The sequence below is a fragment of the Malaya genurostris genome, chromosome 2 (assembly GCF_030247185.1).
Source record: "Malaya genurostris strain Urasoe2022 chromosome 2, Malgen_1.1, whole genome shotgun sequence".
Taxonomy (NCBI): domain Eukaryota; kingdom Metazoa; phylum Arthropoda; class Insecta; order Diptera; family Culicidae; genus Malaya; species Malaya genurostris.
This window is the reverse complement of record NC_080571.1, coordinates 313,661,457-313,682,567: the sequence shown is the minus strand read 5'-3', so window position 1 is coordinate 313,682,567 and position 21,111 is coordinate 313,661,457. Positions and strand designations below refer to the sequence as shown.

The 21,111-nt window shown below is 36.6% G+C and overlaps 3 protein-coding genes across 8 annotated transcripts in view; 2 read left to right on the top strand and 1 right to left on the bottom strand.

Moving 5' to 3' along the window:
- Positions 1-203: 203 nt before the first annotated feature.
- On the bottom strand, positions 204-850 carry LOC131431142 (probable NADH dehydrogenase [ubiquinone] iron-sulfur protein 6, mitochondrial). Its single transcript, XM_058596671.1, has 3 exons — positions 634-850; positions 396-575; positions 204-335 (listed from the first exon to the last, which is right to left on the bottom strand). Exons 1-3 carry the CDS (start codon positions 760-762, stop codon positions 267-269), a joined length of 378 nt encoding a protein of 125 aa, XP_058452654.1. The 5' UTR covers positions 763-850; the 3' UTR covers positions 204-266.
- A 120-nt stretch (positions 851-970) lies between these two features.
- Positions 971-4,090, top strand: LOC131431141 (uncharacterized). Of its 3 annotated transcripts, none has more exons than XM_058596670.1 (4): positions 971-1,494; positions 1,884-2,144; positions 2,334-2,825; positions 2,943-4,090. In XM_058596670.1, the coding sequence occupies exons 2-4, from the start codon at positions 1,907-1,909 to the stop codon at positions 3,470-3,472; spliced, it is 1,260 nt and encodes a 419-aa protein (XP_058452653.1). In that variant the 5' UTR covers positions 971-1,494; positions 1,884-1,906; the 3' UTR covers positions 3,473-4,090. The 3 variants fall into 3 exon arrangements, with proteins under 3 accessions (XP_058452653.1, XP_058452651.1, XP_058452652.1); XM_058596668.1 differs by having other exon boundaries at positions 972-1,494; positions 2,334-2,882; XM_058596669.1 differs by lacking the exon at positions 971-1,494 and adding an exon at positions 1,554-1,659 and having other exon boundaries at positions 2,334-2,882.
- A 233-nt stretch (positions 4,091-4,323) lies between these two features.
- The window catches only part of LOC131431140 (sodium-coupled monocarboxylate transporter 1), a 30,627-nt gene continuing 13,839 nt past the window's right edge, over positions 4,324-21,111 (top strand). The window contains exons 1-2 of one of the 4 annotated variants that reach the window (XM_058596661.1): positions 9,226-9,313; positions 10,605-10,656. In XM_058596661.1, the coding sequence (XP_058452644.1) occupies positions 10,615-10,656 (42 nt within the window). In that variant the 5' untranslated portion in view covers positions 9,226-9,313; positions 10,605-10,614. Of the gene's footprint in view, positions 4,465-4,640; positions 4,778-9,178; positions 9,314-10,604; positions 10,657-21,111 lie in introns of those variants that run through there. The other 3 variants (XM_058596664.1, XM_058596666.1, XM_058596665.1) reach the window with 3 other exon arrangements.

The window sequence follows — 21,111 nt, the reverse complement described above, 5'->3', positions numbered from 1 at the left end:
CGAACTATTTATGATTCGTCTACAATTTTTTTCTGAAAATGAATGTCAACATTAGGCTTATCGGCCGTTTTGTTATGTTTAATAGTAAATTGAACAACTTGTAGTATGAGGTCAGTGGTTTGACTATATCATACATCCTATTGATTCGGAAGCAACACTAGAGTAAGAATGGTGATTTGATGTCGAATTATAAACCACTAGTATTTCGATTTAAAATTATCTATTTTGGTTTACCATCGTTTATACATGTATCAGAAACTTCACTTCTAGTGGTGAGAATCTTTTTTCTGGAAACGCTGTCCACAGTATCCGCACGCGTGAGCTCCTGGTTTATCCTATGAAGAGAAATATACGAATGAGAAATCAACAAGCGGAGTGTATTTCGGGGCACTGACCAGATTGATATAAACTTTCGGATGTCCCAGTGCTGGTTCAGTACCACCATCGCAGTAAACAACTCGTTGGGTGGATTCGATTATCGGTGTCTCATCGATCAATTTGATTGCCCAGCTCGGATTCACTACTTTTTCGGCGTTCACGAAGCGAGCATTACGGTAATCTTTTTCATCGTAGAACTGAAACAATCGGGTTTTTTAGGTTTCTTCTTGCGTAATCAATATTACTATGTCCTACCTGTCCAGTGTGGGTGATTTCATCCTTAATAACGGCACAATGCGAACTTAACACTTGAGTCGTGATTCCACGTAGACCTAGTTGAGCGATTATACGAGCAGAGGGTGAAATAATCATTCGACAGGCCATTTCGATGGTTTATTTTGATTCTGGATAAGAGAAAAATCGCAGATGATCAGCAAAGTGATGGCAGTAATTGCAACTGTCAAAGGTAAAAATATGTTTCAGACGTTTTAATGCAGCGGCACGGCTACCAAATTTTGACAGCTCAATGTGAGAACGTGTGCGTGTAATGTTTTCGAGGTAGAGTGAACTTTTTTTTGCAAAAACAGAGCGATTTGCAAATCTGTAGTAGTGTTCGTCTCTAAAAAGAAGTTGGAAGAAAAAGTGTTCATGAAAGCGAAAATAGTTTAATATTTTGTTGGGTGGCTTTTGCAAGGAATAGAACGAAAAATAAGTTTAACAGCAATATAAAAGCTATATTGGCGACTGTTAAACGATTGTCGGTTATGTCATTGGTGTGCTGATAAGATTCCCGTCGGTAGCTGGCTACCAGCACCGAGCGAGAAAGTGGGCATAGCCTACGTGAAAGTTTTTCTTTTCCAAAACAACGGAGAGTGAAGGAGTTCCCTGCCAGTGTAAAGTACTTCGGAACCTTAGCACTTTCCCTGTGATTACTGCTGCTGTCATTCGGGGCTTTCCCTTCACCCGCAGGGTGTGCGGGCGCAAGTCGTCACGAATATCGGAAGAAACTACAACGTAGCACATACGGGAAGCATATAGGAAAGACGAACTGCAGAAAGTTGGAAAAAGTAGGACAAAATTATTTTCATTCGTCTAACGACGCGTCAATTGCAGAATGTAAGTCGGTGGCGCATTTTCTTTTTTTATACCAACATATTTTACCTCAGTTGCTGTGAAAACAACAAGTCGATGATTAGGATTCTAGAATTATGCATCCCATACCACGTAGCAAACATTAGTCTGGATATGGTAGCGCTAGTAAGGAAATTCAATGAGTCGTAGGTACTACTTAAGGGTGAGACGGCATTTGGATAACTGTTGGCCACATATGCAGGTCTCCATTGTAACAGTACAGTAATTAAGATTTCAGTCTGCTATAGCATAGAAAATAGGATCATTTAGTCACAATTTTTGATTCGTTCATGAGATTTAATGAGTTAAAAATCTCCGAAGAAAGAGGAATGTTTTAGTTACATATACTTTTGTTGGCAATTTCCTTTTCCTAGAATCTAAACAGACACCGAGAAAGATGACGACCGTTCCAAATCAGGAGGATTTGGAAGCAAGGATCGCGCGGATAAAAAAACGCAACGAGGAGATTGAGAAGAAACACCGGGAGGCCGAGGCTGATCGCTTGATGGCTATGAAGGAGAACGCAATGGTGGAGATCAAACCCCCAAAGGACGACGACTGGCCGCGAGAGCATAAATATGATAAAATTGAGTTTACATATGATCTGGATGCAGATGCACTGGCAGAACTCGAAGGTAAGATAGCATGCGACAAACGGCATGTACGATTATATGTTCGACATGAACAGAATGGTTGGCAAGTGCAATAACTGCGCTGGATAACTGTAAACGTGTTACGTTTTGTTGCGTTTCTCTGTTTCCCCTATAATGTGTGTATTGGACCTTGTCCGTTTATGTGCTGACGACTTTATTTTGCTTTTCCAGAGAAAAAGAAGGAGAAAAATGCATTCATTCAAAAAATCGCTAAAGACTACAAAGTATTTGCTGAGGGTGAAGGGCCTCCACCGGATCCTGCGTACAGTTTCTTGGCGGATGTCGAACGGGATGGCGAAAAAGCTTTGCCAGCGAATATTAATATTATCAATAAAAGCAGTAAACCGAATTTTGAGCGGAAAAATCCAAACAATCGAAGTGGACGTCTGGGAACAGGCAGTGTCATAGTTGGTAACAATCGTGGGAGGGTTGGAACAACAGTTGGCGGTGGGAAAGCGAATTACGGCGGCAATCTGCAGAGGTCGTTATCGAATAATGAGCATGATGGTCGTCCCCGGCCAGAACACAGTCGATACAGTAATAATAGGACAGGTGGTGGTGGTGGTGGCGGGGGGTCCGGGGAAGGTCGTTGGCGGCGTGATTGGGATGGTGACAGAAGCATGGACGACAACTGTATTAACAATCAAAGCAATGGGTTCAAGGGTGAGCCAAATTTGACGGTATCTATTTCACAGGATGGTGAATTCAAGAGTGTGAAAGGTACTTGTCAGCGGTTATCGTGGAGAAGCTCTATAGCGTCGTATTTTTCTCTCTTTCTAGTGACATCTCCTCCCATCATTGGCAGTGGTCGAGTAGGTCCCCGTCAGCCGGCGAAACCGCAATTCCAATTTCAAACAACTGGTATTCAACAGTTAACGGATCATCACTCACAGCATAGTCATCTCCTGCAGCAAACAACTGCTAAATCATCTCACCAACGAAGTAATAATGAAAACTTCAATCGAAATGTCACTGGTCGGAAGTCGGACAAAGACGTAAAGCGGGTGCCAAGAACTGGTGGTCAACAACCGGCAAGCAACAAACCCGTCCCGGGTGGAAGCGTTCAGGATCGATTGAATCGTAATCGGGTGGTGAATATGGACAGAAACGATGCTACCACGAAGATCAACACAAATGGTGTTGAGAATGGATCTCACTCTATGGTGAAAACGAACGCAACATTGAAAACGATTTCGAAGATTATTGAAAAGAATGCTGAAATTGACGAAAAGCTAGCCCGCCAAATGCATCACGAGAACGAAAAGATGGCTAATCGCATGAAGGAGCTTCGCATGCAAGATGGAGCCTAAACAAGCTTTAAAATGAGCTCTTATTTTCTGGTAGACTAGCTCCATAAGAGACGCGCACAGCACCCTGTTTACTACTGAACGATTTACTCCTTCATCGCTGCTAGCATTATTACTAGGTAATAAGACTTGCAGGACCTACGGAAAACTGTATCCGTTGATGCGGCAGCTTCTGCTCTACGCTGTGTTACCCTGGAAGATGAGAAACATCACAAAACAAATCGTCTAGGCAAATGTTTTTTTTTACGTAACGCAATTCTTCACTGTCGGTGCGCAGGATAACGCAGCAACCAGTTTTATCCAACTGATACTGTCCTATTTATTATTTATACTCGCTTTATGTATTTTAACCTAAATCTAATGGAAGCGTTTTTTTGCATATTTAATTATATCAGCTACATAATTATCGAGTATGCATACTACATGATATCATTTATTTTACCTACTCACACGTTATACGATCGGAAGCATTTAGAAAGATACCCTGTTGAGGCAAGTTCGAAATTTGTTTCTAACATATTTCATTTCACGTTTTTATTAGCATGGCAATATAAAAAAAGCGTATTCGGAATAATGTTAATATATAATGCAAATAACATTTGATGATACAAAAACCAGAAAGATTTGTTTTATTCATATGATATCAAAATCCAATTTCCAATCCAGATTCTCGCTCTTCGTGTGTGTCTTACAAGAACGGTTATTTGCCAACATACGAAATGTTGTCGCAATTTATGTTGAATGCATCCCCAGTGCGCATGAGGGCAACGGAGTTTATAAAATTCACCGCCTGGGCGCGTACGCGAGCAGCATGTCATGGGAGAAAAATAATGGTAAACATTGGTTACGATTGGAGCTTCTGACGTGCTGTTTTTTTTGTGCTGGGTGACAGCGAGCATGTTATTCAATTAGCACATAACGTAAATAAAGCGATTAGGTGCAAATTATCACTTATACCGAAAAGGACCTGTGGTCGAGAGCCAATGCTGAGTAAGGTAGGATATTTGCGATAGTGTGATACATACATTCAGGATCTCTTTATTAGATATTTGATTACTGTTCACTCGTCAGATTGAATTGTGAGAATAAACGAACTTGTTAACAGTTCTACGAACACAGTGATGCTTCACTTAGCTTTTCCCTTAGTGTTTCTAGCTGCATTTGTTCTAGCAATACAGTGATGATCAGTGGAAATGTTTAAAATAAAAGTGGCACATAAACCAATTATTTATAGTTCACCTGTTTTACTTCTCTAAGTTGTCCAATAGTGCTGATAAGTGATAAGGGAGATATGCACCGCCATATCGGGTAAACGTACTTTCAATTGGTTAGCTCCTATATTCATCTCATTTTTGAAAACCATTAGAGTGAGATCTGCTACCTCTGTTCAGTGCATTAATTCAAAGGACGCGATGAAAATCGAAGTATTTCCATCGAATTTTGTGTAGCTATAACAGATGTATTTCACATTTTTTCACTTTATTTGTGAAAACTTCAGGGTTGATAACCATCAACCGACATAGCATTTGATGGATAATAAAGAAAATATATTAATACCTTTTTAAGTTTTATTTTTCGCCTTCGGTTCATCAGTGTCTTAGCAGATTATGTTGGATCACTAAGAACACTTATGAGCTGTAGGTGAAAAGTGAAAAACGAAATAGGTCATATGCACTTTAGCCCAAACCGGGACTCAAGAGATACCCCGAATGACTGTCACTTTGCTGTCAACAATATTTTGTTGGTTGGACTACCCTTTTCAAAACGTCACATTCAGGCCCGTACCCAGGATTTCGTTTCGGGAGGGGTTCAAAACAAAATAATTCTAAGGAAGATTTTAATATCTTTCTAAAGCATCAGTTGTGGAATGTATAATATTCCAGTTCTAAGTTGTTATTGTTTATTAGAAATTGATACAGTGTAAATTTTATGTAAAACTATCAAATTGTTCCTGATGTAGGGTTGCTCAAAGTAGATGGTACTGTAAGGAATTGAAGCAAAACTCTCTTAGTGCTAAAGGGTAAGAGATTATATTGAATTTTCCATATTCGACTTCTCGTTTTGGAATACCATTGTAATGAGGGTTAAAACCATCAATTTGAAGAGAAAAAATTATCTTAAAACTGTTCAGTAAACCCTTCTAGTTTGCAAATTTTTCATAGTTATTTACTCCATAATTTACTTCCACTGTACCTTCCTAGGCTAGTTTACTAGAAGTATACCTTGACAATGCCAGAAAACAGGCGTCAAGACGTTTTTGACCCTTCGGAGCATTCGTAACGATTTCAGTTCACTATCGGGTAATCGGGCGTATAATAATGGATCTAGGTTCTTCCCGATTACCTAAGAGCCATGGGAAAAACTTAGATGGTTGGCAAATAGTTTCCACACAAACTGTCACATGGAAAAGCGAAAATCTCAATGCGAATTTTTACCACACCCACAATATTCATCAGATCTGTCACCTTCTAATTATCACATCTTTTCATCAATGGAACACACACTGGTTGAACAACACTCCCAAATTTTCGAGAATTCACGAAAATGGCTCGATGAATAGATGTCAATGAAAGGTGAAGCTTTCTTTTGAGATGGTATCCATCAATTGTATGTAAGATGGTAAACGACAATCTAAAATTGCGAAACTGGTATTTACGTTAAAACGCATTATCGCAGGATAAGTGCCACAATACACGGTAAAACTTACCACGAATAGTGGGTTTGCTCTAATTTAAAGAAATGTTTCAAAGAAATTCAACAACTAGGCCTTTTCCAATCTAATAAATTTATACCAAAGACCAAAGTTTTAAAATATTCTTTCTATTAAAATTGTCAAGTGTACAGTAAACCACTTCTAATGCTTTTCTCTTGTTATTTAAATAGTCTCATCATAACATTTTCTTCACTGTTTCAATAAATTCCATGTTGATATTGAAATTTCACAAAAGTGTCGTAGGCCTTAACACTGAAGTCGCTAATTCGAAACATCCGAACCCGAAAGTATCAACGATAATACATTTAAACTTGATCATCGACCCATTTCCAGCCCAAGTTTGTCAAAATCGGATTTTTTCAAAAAAAATTTTTTTCGATATGACACTAAATCTCGACGTTTCATGCAGTTTTAAGAGTTTCCGCATCAGAAAAAATTTTCGATTTTGGAAATTTCATGTACTCTTTCCTATGATGCTTTTTCAAGATCGAAAATTTTCAAACCTTAACCGCCGGGCAGCACCCCTTACGCATGTCCGATTTAGCTCAAATTTTGCATGAGGACATTTTTCGAGGTGCTTAAACTTTTGAGCACTAGCGCTTTACGAAATTAGAGGTGATCCCAAAAGATTGGCACCCTTATTTATAAGAGCGGTAAAAATCAACATGTTTTGTCGGTTACTTCACTTAAACCATCATATCTCTGGAATCAAAAGTCACAGCCATTTGATCTTTGAACTTGATCAATGGCTCGATAGTAGCTTTTAAACGAGCCAAGTTTGTTAAAATCAGTTTAGCCATCTCTGAGAAAGTTGAGCGCGTAAAAATACAACGCTTTTTGTCGGTTGCGTCACTTATACAATCATATCTCTGGAACCAAAAGTCACAGCCATTAGATCTTTGAACTTGTTCAATGGCCCGATAGTAGCTTTTAAACGAGCATAAGTTTGTTAAAATCGGTTCAGCCATCTCTGAGAAAATTCAGCGCGTAAAAAAACTACATGTTTTGTCGGTTACGTCATTTGTACCATCATATCTCCGGAACCAAAAGTCACAGCCATTTGATCTTCGAACTTGATCAATGGCCCGACAGTGGCTTTCAAACGAGCAAAAGTTTGTTAAAATAGGTTCAGCCATCTCTGAGAAAATTGAGCGCGTATAAATATCTTCTAAAAGTGCACACACAGACATTTTCCGATCTCGTTGAACTGAGTCGAAAGCTATATAACACTATGGGTCTTCGAGGCTCCGTTCGGTATTTCCAGCAATTCTAATACCTTTCTATAGAGAAAATTTCTGTGTTTTCCATGTATTGTTGCAAGTCTAATGCAATTTACGTAACCCATATGTAAAGTTTAAATCAAAGGCTTTTAGGTACTGCAGCTTTCATTGTCACTTATACAATTATATACTGATTGAATCGTGTGAAGAGTTGCTAGTGAGCGTTTTTTGATACGACAAAAGCCATCTTTGTATCTAGGTACTATTGAAGAGTCAAATACACGCTAATATCACGAGATAACGAGATGGTGATGCTTTTGACATATTCCATATACTTTGAATGTTTTGGACAATTTTTTCAATTTACTTGAGTTCAAACGATTACTAATTATAGATATTATTGGCTTAACGTTATCAATCGAATAAGCTTTTTCCCACAATCCGTTTTCGTAGCGTTTTCTGTCCACCGGATTAAGAAATTTGATTGCAAACTGCAGCTACTGAGCATAGTTTAGTTTCGACATACTTTTGTTATTTTAAACAAATATTACGCAGCCTTAAATCAATATGCTTTTTAAACAGTCCGACTTGTACATAATATGCCAAGCACACAAAATATATCATGATATATAAAACAATGTATTAGAATAAAGATTATCAATACTAATATGTTTATGAAAATCTATGATGATATCGATAACTACCTTCAAATAAAAAAGAAACGTATTCGAAAACTCAAAGTCGATATTAATAAAGCTTTCGATCATTTCTTATCGAGTGCGGTCATTTTCGAGTTCGATTGTTTTGATTCCATAATGCCAAAACTTCTCGATAATCTAATACTTTTTCGAGTGAAGTCGAACGAAGCTCGATGTTCGACTTCGAATCGAAAACCATAATACTAAACGTGGTCGATTCGATACAATTTTAGTCGAATCGAGATACATAATGTCAGCCCAGGTTTGGTTTTCACTACGTTTCGTCTTCGACTCATCAGTGCATTAGAGCTAATATTGGACTACTAGAGCAACTTTGCAATTCAACATAAACCATTAAGCTGAGGGAAAGTTAAATTTAATTAATGTTCTGCCTCGCATAGGATTTCTCAATCAAAGATTGCTATAAAAAACTCACGGGAGTTTTAGCGATTTATAAACACTGGTTTCAATGTATAATAACTTCTTAATAATGCGGTACAATTTGAATCAGTATTCTGGCTCGAGGAACGGAAACGTGTCTAATTTATGGTTATAAATTATTTCGAGAGATGGAATAGATAATATATTCCTGGTGCACATCAATGCACATCAAGTCGGCGCTAAGTTTCGTGTCGCGTGTCAAGTTTCAATATTTGTTCAGAAATCTCAAATAAGATTGCGTTGGTTCGTTGTATACATTTTACACAAATATCAGGAAAGGCTACTAACAGTTCAAAGTTTACTGTCTACGATAAGAAGATTTTGGATTAATCTGGTATTTGGTATTGTTGGTGTTTCTGATCGATCATTCTGATATCATTGCGAATACTTAGGTAATTAGTTTGCGTGTTACGAAGCTAGAATGGCAGCACTTACTTATCGACAGCTCAAGCAAAGGGGGTCATCCATAGACTTCGACATCGTATTGCCGTCAAAAGAAAAAGCATAAATAGACAGAGTCCAGTTGATAGTTCAATTCTAAGTTTTAGTTCTAAGTGTATTATAACGGTTATTATGATCATTCCATATTGGGGTATTGCTTGGTTTGTTTTTACATCAATGCAATCGTGTTCTACACAAACGAATATAGTCGCATAAGCAGTTAACTGAAAGTGTGCTATATCGTCAGTCGAGTTGGAACCTTTGATCAGTGCAGACTTTGTGTGTATTGCAGTTACTTCTAGTTTGGGCGTTTTACTTAATCGGCGAAAAAGTATGTTATGATTTTGATATTGTTTTGCCTGCATATGAACGGTGCTATCTTCTCATGTCATTGTCATGGTCGGCAGCCAATACCATTTACAGACAATTATATAATTGCGGTGCTTCACATAGCATTTCGATGCGTTATTTGACGGGCAAACCATTCAACAGTGTCGTATTCTATTCGCGGTCTGTCTCCAATCGGCTCTGTTTATTTATACTCTACCACGTTGCGTTACATGGCAGAAGCGGTGGAAAGGAGTCTAACCGGTTGCAATGAATCAAAATCCAAAGTTCACATTGGTGATCCGATTACGCCGGTTGTGCCATTGTTTGCTGTGTTTACTACTCGTGAGCGTGGTGATAAGTGAGTGACGATGAGTAAACACTATTGTCGGATCCATCGTTTACTTGTTGCTCTCTACGTTGGCTGTTAGAAGCAAAAGGATCGTTAGGATAGTGATTATAAATTAATTTAAATTAGTGCATGGAATGAGGTAGTGCTGGTTCGTATTCTTCCGGAACTGAATAAAAAATTGCTGCGTTGGAGATTTCGTTGGATAAAAAGGTTCCCGAAATACTTCACAATTGTAGCCGGTAAAGTCGATGATAATTTCTTTATCAGAGTACTGAAACGTAACCTAATGCCAGTAACGTGTCATCCTCCAGTCACTGTTTCCTAGTGGTTGACAAACAGGTATCTATTATCGTATGTAATCTGATGTTTGTCAACGTATGAGCATTAGTAAGCTTTATAAACGGATTGAAATAAATGAAGATGGATCAGATTTACAATATGAACCAGGTATAATTTCTTTGAATCATAGAAATGAAGATTCAGGCTCACATAGCTTATTTAAACTAATGAAAACTTTTATACTGATTAAAGCTGATACGGTGAGATTTTTCATTCAGAAGTTCGAGACACCCTAACGATGACGCGCGCACGAGTTAGCATCCATATAAGACTTATGGCGTTTTCGTTTTTAAACTGCACTACACCGGCGTAGCTAAGGGTGCACTGAAATCGTTCGTTTTTGCCAATTGCATTACACCAGTGCTACACAGTGTTTATGTTTTCGTCATTTTTATTCGTTTATTCATGCCTCCGTGCACCGGTGTAGTGCAAATTAAAAACGATAACGACATTAAACAACCGTATGACGTCATGGAGATGCCATGTCTCGCTCGCTTATGATTTGACATCGCTAATTGGCGAGTCAATCGATTGTTTTGTTGTTTATTTACTCTATAAACTCAGTATTCTCAGCTTGATTTGTTTGTTTTGAACTGTTTTCAAGCCACTTAAGGATGAATTATATTCCGCTTGCTTTGCTGGTGCAGTCCAATCGGGTACGTGTTCTGTTTGTGATTTTAGTAGTAGTGACTAATGATAGTTTGGTTTGTGAATGAATTATCGATTTTATCGCACGTGTAAATTAATAACATGGAAAGTTGTCAAAATAACTCGCCCTCCAAAAGGCACATGTTTAGATGAAGCTCATTTTTGTACGTTTTGTAAGTTAATAAGTTTCGTTTTTCTGGTTTCTGAAATGTACATTCTTGATCAAAGATGAAACTCGTATTCCATGTAGAGTAATAATTATAAAAAAAGACTCAAGGTGTTGCATTCCGATGCGAATCTCAACACTCTATTTCAATAGACTTTGTAATCGATTCATAAGTGTACAGGACTTGTATTTATTGTATGGCTAGTGCTACGATCCTACTGATGTTTAGAATCTTTCCAGGACAAGGTCCGAACATACGCCTACTACTTTGCTTGACTAGCACTCCTAAGTACTCTAAACTAGCTATTCCCAACCTGTGATCTGCGAACTGTTCCTTGGGGGTGCGCAAATCTTTTCCACGAACAACTTTGTTGTGTTGCCTCAAATTTAATGTTGGGGTGCCATCTTACACAGATAAAAATATTTTGTGAATTTACATTTATTTTCATGCACATATTTGGAGCAGGTAATTGAATGGAATGTTACATTACAAAACTAAGCGGTTTGTAAATATACAGCCTTGTTCGATGAAAAAGTAAATGCATTTCAATGTAATTTTACATCAACCATGGTTTTAAATCAGATTTTCGTTTCAACTGACGTCTGTTTAATAGTACGATTGGTTTACTTGTCGTGTAAGTTTCATCTTTTCTTTCTGTGTAGCCTAAAAATGAAAACAGTATAATATTTGATCGGAAATTGAAATTGAACCAATTTTCATAACATTTTTTAAACTCCCAAAACAAGGCTTTTGAACGCTTTAAGGGCTAAGGACAGTACCGTAAAGTGGTAGGTTTTTTGCTATTTTCCCGTTTCAAATTAAATTTTCTTGGAAACGGTGCAGAATATAGAAAAACCCACCTGACAATGTCTTCGAAATTTAGTTGAGAATATTCTGTGAAATTTTCAGAATGATTCATTGAGTTTAGCGGTCGTGTTGTATTTTTTTTCTGACTGAAGAACTGTTGAAAATTGGAACGCTCGGAAATGCATACCTCTAGTTGTTCATCGAAAATCTCGGCTTTGAAGGCTTGTATCATAAATCTACCGTGACAAAGTCTAGATAATTTAGTTTTAGATGCGATTAGTACATAAAAACATATATGTTATCGCGATAAAAATAAAGTCTTGTATTTTCTGTGAAACAAAGTCAGTTTCAATGCATCCACCATTTTTTTCGCTTTGGTTTCCTGATAGCATTCTGAAAAAGGAGAGAGAAATAAAATTGACTCGACAAGGCTGCCAAACACACAGACATTCAATCTTTGTGAAAGGTTAATATTTTTTCATTGTTCATTGAAATCCATGTAATGTCCAACCCATACGATAGATGAATGTGATAAAACTTCTCATCAAAATAATAAAATGTATGCTGGCAACCCGATACAGTTTGCCCATATACGAGAGAGTACAAGAGAAATACGATGCGCAAAGGGAATTGAGCGAGCCACGTGGTCGATTTAAAACTTAACACGTGGCCCTCTGTCCTCAGACCTTAACAGCTTCTTCAGGAGCATTGAACCGTTCTCCATGCAGTTTATTCTTCACGGAAGGGAACAATTGGAAGTATTTAGGTGCCAAGTCAGAACTATACGGTCAGATTCCGGTTGAATGATCTCTTCTGGTTCATTGGCGTCCATGCGACCATAACTGGTTTTACACCATAATCTATTTAAATAGTCCCCGATGGTGTATCCAGACTTCACCGACGGAAGGAAGTTCCCTCGGCACTAAATCTCCTGGTACACCCTGGACACCCGGATGAGTACTGTGGCGCAAAACTTTCTGGGGGCGGCAAGGCTATCTTGTGCGGCGCCTTTTTTTTTTTTTTTTTTTTTTTTTTTTAAAATAACTATTTATTGGAATATGAGTTAAAATTAAATTATTAAGATTTAAATTGGGTGTTCAGCCACAAGTGGTGACTTTTCAGCCCTGTTATATATACATGATTTGGTTATTACCATGAAGACATCATTTGCTTCCGCAATTCTGAGATTTTTGTGTAGGGAAAATTCTAAACCTACTTGTATTGTGTAATGGGGAAAAGGAACTTATATACTAACTTACTAACTAATACAGAGAGCGAATCGATTCAATTGAAGATTGCATCGATTTTTGTCGGAATTTGCTTATAATATTATGTGACATTACATCTAATGGTTCTATATTTGTGAGTCTGTGTAACTCATTTGTACTAAACCAGGGAGGACGCTTCAGAATCATTTTCAGAATTTTATTCTGAATCCTTTGAAGCGTTTTCTTCCTGGTGGAACAACAGCTTGACCAAATTGGTACCGCATAAAGCATGGCTGGTCTGAAAATTTGTTTATAAATTAACAATTTGTTTTTTAGACAGAGCTTAGAATTTCTGTTTATAAGAGGATATAAACATTTAATATATTTATTACACTTTGCCTGGATTCCTTCAATGTGATCCTTGAAAGTGAGTTTTTTGTCATACGTTAAACCTAAGTATTTAGCTTGATCAGACCATGTCAATTCCAAGCCATTCAATTTGAGAATGTGATTATTGTTTGGTTTAAGAAAAGAAGCTCTTGGCTTGTGAGGAAAGATAATTAATTGCGTTTTTGCTGCATTTGGTTTAATTTTCCATTTTGACAGATAATCACTGAAAATATTTAAACTTCTTTGTAGGCGACTGCAGATCACTCTTAGATTTCTACCTGTGGCTAACAGACTTGTGTCGTCACAGAATAGCGATTTCTGACAACCAACGGGTAGATTTGGAAGATCAGAAGTGAAAATATTATACAAGATTGGAGCTACACTCGAACCCTGCGGAACACCGGCTCGTACGGGTAGCAATTCAGATTTACAATTCTGATAGCTAACCTGAAGAGTACGATCAGTTAAATAATTTTGAATCATTTTGATCAAATAAATAGGAAACTGGAAATCAGACATTTTTGCTATTAAACCTTTGTGCCAAACACTGTCGAATGCTTTTTCTATGTCTAGAAGAGCAACTCCAGTGGATAACCCAGAAGATTTATTTGATTTTATCATGTTCGTTACTCTGACAAGTTGATGAGTAGTTGAATGTTCATGACGAAATCCAAACTGCTCTGGTAAAAAAATTGAATTCTCATTTATATGAGTCATCATTCTTAACAAGATAATTTTTTCAAAAAGTTTACTGATAGAAGAAAGTAAGCTAATTGGGCGATAACTTGATGTTTCTGCTGGGTTTTTATCAGGTTTTAGGATAGGAATTACTTTAGCGTTTTTCCATCTTTTTGGGAAGTAAGCTAATGAAAAACACTTGTTGAAAATTTTAACCAGGAGTCTCAAGGCAACATCGGGAAGATTTTTAATAAGAATATTAAAAATTCCATCATTACCAGGAGCCTTCATGTTTTTGAGTTTCCTAATAATTGATTTAATTTCATCAAAATTCGTCTCAATAATGTCATCGTGTGATAACACTTGGGTTGAAATATGATCATACTTCAGTGAGACTTCATTTTCAATAGGACTCACAACGTTTAAATTAAAATTGTGGACACTCTCGAACTGCTGAGCTAGCTTTTGAGCTTTTTCACCATTTGTAAGAAGTATTTGATTGCCTTCCTTGAGAGCAGGAATTGCTTTCTGAGGTTTCTTAAGAACCTTAGAAAGTTTCCAGAAAGGTTTAGAATATGGTTTAATTTGTTCAACTTCTTTAGCGAAATTTTCATTTCGCAAAAGAGTAAATCTATGTTTAATTTCTTTTTGTAAATCCTTAACTATGTTTTTCATAGCAGGATCACGAGAACGTTGATATTGTCGTCGACGAACATTCTTCAACCGAATGAGCAGTTGAAGATTGTCATCGATGATAGGAGAATTTAATTTAGTTTTAGTTTTGGGAACTGAAAGATTTCTAGCTTCGATAATATAATGATTCAAATTATCAATTGCTGTGTCGATGTCCGCAGAATTTTCTAAAATAGTTTCGTGATCCACATGATTTTCAATGTGAGATCTGTAATCCAACCAATTAGCTCTATGATAGTTGAAAATAGAACTAATTGGATTAATTATAGCTTCGTTGGAAAGTCTGAATGTTACAGGAAGATGATCTGAGTCAAAATCAGCATGAGTAATCGGTTCACTACAAATGTGACTTTGATCTGTTAGAACCAGATCAATTGTAGACGGGTTTTTCACGGAAGAGAAACAAGTAGGATTACTGGGATGAAGAACTGTAAAGTAACCAGCTGAGAGTTGATTATGAAGTATTTTACCATTACTGTTATTTTGCCTACAATTCCACTGGACATGCTTAGCATTTAAGTCTCCTATTACGAAAAATTTCGATCGATATCTTGTAAGTTTTTGCAAATCGCCTTTAAAGAAATTTAATTGTTCGCCGGTGCATTGGAATGGCAAATATGCTCCAGCGATGAAATAAATTCCATGAATGGTTTCAACTTCGATTCCCAAGCTTTCAATAACTTTAGTATTGAAAGAAGGTAAAATTCGATGTTTAATTTGCCGTTGGACAAAAATGGCAACTCCACCACCAATTCCAGTAAACCTGTCAAATCGATGAACCACATAATGTGGATTACTTTTCAATTTTACATTTGGTTTAAGAAAAGTTTCTGTCACAATGGCAATATGAATTTTGTGAACTTTGAGAAAATTATAAAATTCATCTTCACTCGATTTCAAAGATCGAGCATTCCAATTTAAAATATTCAAATAATTATTTAACATCACTGTTAAATTTTAAATTCATTATAATATTATTTGCAAATTTCCATCCGATTTGAAATGCTTCAAAAAGTGATGAAGTCGAATTCATTTGGATGATCATTTGAAAAAGTTGATCTTGTAGGTAGATCATTTTATTTTCAGTTATATCGCCTAAATCGACTTCATTTAAAGAAGCGAATGGCATTGAAGGAATATTTGTAGGTAGACTGCCATTAGAAGAAGATGATTTGGCCGGTCTACCTTTTAATAAATTGTTTTCGTTAGAAGAAGAACTGCAAGGCGGTCCTGTGTTTTGATTATTTACATTAGAAGAAATAGGAGATAGATTTCTACCTAATATACCAGCATAACTGACATTAGAAGAAGATGATGACGAGGTCGATCTACCTGTCAATAAATTGTTTTCGTTAGAAGACGAATTGGCAGGTGCCTTAGAAGAATTTTCAGGTATGTTCTGTAAATTTAAGGTCGTTGATTTGACTTGTTGTCTAAGCGAACGAGCGTTTAAAATTTTTTCCCTGACAGGACATTTCAAATAATTGGATTTATGATTTCCATTGCAATTTGAACATGAAAATTTATCAGTGGTTTCATTCATTGGACAAACGTCTTTCGAATGCGATTTACCACAATTCAAACACCGTATATCCATATGACAATTTTTGGTTCCATGGCCGAAGCCTTGGCAACGACGACATTGCGTTAAGTTTGCAATACGATTATGCCGTTTATAATGTTCCCAATGAATTTTAATGTGGGAAATGAAACGTACTTTTTCTAAAGTTTTCAAATTGTTTACATCACTTCGATTGAAGTGTATTAGGTAAAGTTCATGGGAAATTCCAGAGCGTGGTTTAGAAGTACCATTCGCTCTTTTTTTCATAAGTATTACTTGGGAAGGGGCAAAACCAAGCAATTCTTTTATTTCATTTTTAATTTCATCAATACTTTGATCATTTGATAATCCTTTCAAGACAGCCTTGAAGGGTCTGTCTGATTTTATATCATATGAATAAAATTTATGAAGTTTTTCGGACAAATATCGAATAAGACGTTCGTAATCTTCCAATCCATCCACCAAGACTCGACATTCTCCTCTTCGTCCGATTTGAAATGAGACTCTTACTTCCGGGAGAAAAGTAGAAAGCTCAGTACGGAATGCTTTGAAGTCGGAAATCATCACCGTCACTGGTGGCATAGATTGATGTTTCTTCCCAGAACGACAAGCGTCCATTTTGGGAATTTTTGAAGAATTTTCTTCTATGTCGCTACAATCGGATTCAGGAAGAATCTCGTAAATATTGTTAGACGGGATAGGATCAACGGAAGGGAAATCCGTCCGTTGTCTTTTATTTTTACATTCAGATTCTATAAGATCGTGAATGTTATTAGAAAAATGTTGAATAACGGATTGTGATTTATTCCGTATTGATTTATTTTTAGCCTTAGGCTTGTTGCCTTTCCGGTTGGACGCAGGCATTTTTGAAATTAATGAAATTTTAAATTAAATTAACTAGGCTAAATTAGTCTTCGATTAGACTCCTAGCTAGCCTTAAAAAAGGCTGATTAATTTCTTAGTCACTCTAATATCACTCTTTGTATCACTTAGTCACTCTAATATCACTCTTTGTATCACTTAGTTAGTGATTCAGGTAGCCTTGAAAAAGACTGAAGCCTTGAATCAATGAAACTCTAGGTAGCCAGAAAAAATTCCAGGAGCCAAGAGCTATACGCGTGCGGTGCGAACGACTGTTCAACACCGACTGTGCGGCGCCTTATTTTACTCAAAATCGAACCGTTCTGGCAAATGGTTTCGGCGGAAGAGTGGGAGGGTTCTTTTTTAAATCATTAATCAGTTAGGGAGTGATAAACAATATTTTAAATGATCACTGTAATAGGTTCAAGGTTTTTTCCAACTTTCCACCAATTTACGGATGTCGACAAAACTGTTCATGTTTTGAAGTAATCCAGCCATGAAACCATTTTCCATATCTTCATAAGTAGTAAAGTGTTGTTCAGCCAATTTAATGAAAACGAATGACATGTGCAAGGGTCCAAGTCTGGGAAAAATGGCGCGTGGGGCATAAGTTCCCATGTTGATATCATAAAGTCGTCACCCCACCGAGAGTGATTAGTTTTTATAGTTTCTCTATGTCTGAGGAGCTGAGTGACTTAACCAACAACCACACTTTCTGTCTATCCGCTCAAACTTCTCTGAGATGGTCCTATAGATTCTCAACAATCTCAGATTCACTCCTCGAAATCACTATCTTACCTTTCATCAAATCGGTAAAATAACGGAGATATAATCGTATAGGTGACATATCCGACGGATCGCACATTCTTCCATTTGCTCAATTATCTCGGAGGTTGCCGAACCAATTTAGACAACCTAACATTCGATTGAAACCTATTATTGGGTTATTTAATAAGTCTAAATATCTCATGGCGGATACTACCGGTTTCTACAGATGACGTGACCGACAAACCAACGCACAGTGATGCCTCTCCATACAAAAGTTGACAAAAGCCATAAATACGTCGATAAACGTCAACTGGATGATTTTTTATTAATAATTTGATGTCTTTGAATATATTTCCATCTTGATAGCGTATGAAAAAATATTCGATCCACCTAAAAGTGTACCGTTTGCTATGGACTGGAAAATGACTTGTGTATTTTTATTTATTTCGTGATTGATTAGGAGCTTTAACTAATGTTTCAAATAATGATTAAACCTGTGTGGAAAATGTATACACAGAGAAAAAAACTTCCTTATATCTTGAAAATATCAATTTTCTCCAGAAGGGTTTATCTTAATATCTTTATTTCTGATGTGCTGTAACATACAACTGATGTACTTTATTGCACTATGATTTAAGATGGGAGAGTAACAATCAAAAAAGTGTTTTTTTTTGTTTTTAACAAAAATTCTAATTTTTGGAAAATGCTCTGCATTTTGCATTTTTTAAGTTTTTCGACTTTATGAAAGAACACAAACACAAGTACAAAATAAAATTTGGTTGAATACTACCGCTTTACTAATAATAGGGGATTTTTATTATGTTAAAGTATCTTATTAAATTATGTAAAATGAAAAATGACGAAAAAAATAAAGTGGTTTTCGTGGTTCAAATTTGGGAATTTTTATATGGACTACAAGAAAGTTCCGGAGGACAGAAAAAGTGCCTGTGGTGGGATCAACTGGGCGCTATTTATTATGAGCTACTCAAATGCGTTTGGACAAAGCATTGCATGAAAAGCGGACGCAATATAAAGATCTTCATGGCATAGTATTTTTTCTTCATGACAATGCAAGACTGCATGCTTCGAAAGCTGTAAAAGCTTTTTTTATAATCGCTGCAATGAAAAGTTCTGCCCCAGCCGCCATTTTTCATCAGAAATTGTTCCATACGGTTGCCATTTGCTCCAATTCATGGCGCATAACTTGTCAGGTCAGTGTCAAAAACTACGACACCACCAAAAATTGGATCGATTCGTTTGTCGAATCTGAGGAAAAGGAATTTTTCAAACGTGGTATCCGAGTCTTAGTGGTGGTATATAACGATGGACTATACTTTGAAAAACGATGGACTATGCTTTGAAAAACGGTACTGCAAAGATACTCTCACTTAAAATTATGAAACTTTAATAATTTATTCCAACGCCTGATATATTATAAATAGCTTCATATACCGACATTCATATAGGTGTTTTATGTTATGTATGTTATAAATATTCTGATTTCACTTATCATGAAGCCGTTTATTTAAATTTTACTGACACCGACTTCAGTTACAAAAGCCCTTGTATCTGTGACTTTTATTGTCGACCCCGCAAACTATTGAAAATAACCTTTAAGGTGCAGAAATGTGCAGAATCGCATAGTGGTTTCTGAAAAGTAAAAAAAAATGCTATAAAATCAAATACTATTGAACAGTGGCAGCCCTTTCCTACCTATATAGAACTCTAATCGCAAAACATCGTCATTGCGCCATATATTTTGTATGGAAGGATGAAAAGAAAGTTTACAATACCCTATCTTTGAGAGGATATGGAGAGATTATTTCTTATTCAAAAATTTTTATACTTTAAACTGTAATCCTTCACTTATCTGAGAATTCAAAAAAATTAATACAGTGCAGGAAAAAAATAAATTTGTTTTTTGGATTTCTGCCACCTTGGCATCACTGTGCAACGGCTCAACTGATTTCGACACACTTGGGTTCGTTTGAAAAAAGTAATACCGATAATAAGATGATATTAAGATGACTACACGGTGAAAACCAAGTGACTGTGACCCTTATTATGAGTATCATTTCACGGTGGAAATCAAGTGAAGTGAATGTAGGTCCTTATTATGGAGGTCGCTTTAAAGACAAAAGTATTTACTTGGATGAACTTGATGCCATTATGAACATCACGCCACCAATATTTTGTTGAAAAAATATTTTTTCCACCACAGTGATCACTTCACGATGCGTGATACTGGTAATAGGTAAAATCAAGTGAAGTGACATGTAAGTAAAGTGAATGTGAAAGTGGAAGTGAGAACGGTAATAAGGGCCAATATTTAGACGAAAAAAACGAATTGTAATGTATAATTTCGACTAACAACAAAAGTAAAGCTTCGGTATTACCATTCCTTTTGTGGAATTTAACCACCTTCTGTTTCGACATACTTTGCAGCCGATTGATAGCGTAGCGAATCATTGCATGGCGGGTTTTTCGATCCTACTGACACTAAAAATCTTTCCAGGTCAGGGCTCGAACATACCACAACTGGCTTGTAAGACCAGTGTCGTATGCAGTGAACCGCCAGCCCGACGACTAACAACAATAGCGAGCTCAAATGTAAAATACGAAATATATAATTTGTCCATAGCCATGGCCTGTGAATTTAGTACTGTTACCTTTATGGAATATCGTTTGACCATGACAGGACAAAAAATTACAATCTCATATATTAGCCATAAGTTGCACTACAGAAGAGGATGAAGATAACGGAATATTTATGGTGCTTGTGCTGTACTAAAAACCCAGTTTTAACTGGTAGCATAGGTAGACGTAGACGGTTTTCATTTGTTTCATATATGGTGTTTTGCATTGTAAACCGTTAATTATTACTATAATTGTATTCATGATGTTAACAAAATGACTGTTGTTAACAAATGACAGTTATTTTCAGTTATTTTTTTAGCCAACGAAAATCACACGTGAAACTCAGTAAGCGTTGAGATAGACAATTCTCAAGTTCTGTAGGCCACATCAAAAGCGAAACAATTTCAGGGTAGTATAATTCGTTGCGGATCTCATGTTTCTGCAGAATTCGCTACCTGACACGGGGAATCCTTCCAGGTCGGGACTCGAACATACGACATCCGATTTAGGGCGTTTCATAATTGCTAATACTGTTAATACGATCAACCATCAACCCAAACCATTTTTTTGTTGATCTTATTTGATTTAAGAAGATTTGGTTTTTTACTTTTCTGGAATCTAGACAGTTTCACAATTAAAAGTATCGAACAACGACACATGCGAACAATGTATTATAATGCTTATTGCGTTTCC

Coding starts and splice junctions, on each gene's coding strand:
- LOC131431142 (XM_058596671.1), bottom strand. CDS start 762: ATGGCCTGTCGAATGATTATTTCACCCTCTGCTCGTATAATCGCTCAA. Junction 576..633: donor AAATCACCCACACTGGACAG/GTAGGACATAGT, acceptor CGATTGTTTCAG/TTCTACGATGAAAAAGATTA. Junction 336..395: donor CGAAAGTTTATATCAATCTG/GTCAGTGCCCCG, acceptor TTCTCTTCATAG/GATAAACCAGGAGCTCACGC.
- LOC131431141 (XM_058596668.1), top strand. CDS start 1,907: ATGACGACCGTTCCAAATCAGGAGGATTTGGAAGCAAGGATCGCGCGG. Junction 2,145..2,333: donor TGCACTGGCAGAACTCGAAG/GTAAGATAGCAT, acceptor TTGCTTTTCCAG/AGAAAAAGAAGGAGAAAAAT. Junction 2,883..2,942: donor TGAATTCAAGAGTGTGAAAG/GTACTTGTCAGC, acceptor CTCTCTTTCTAG/TGACATCTCCTCCCATCATT.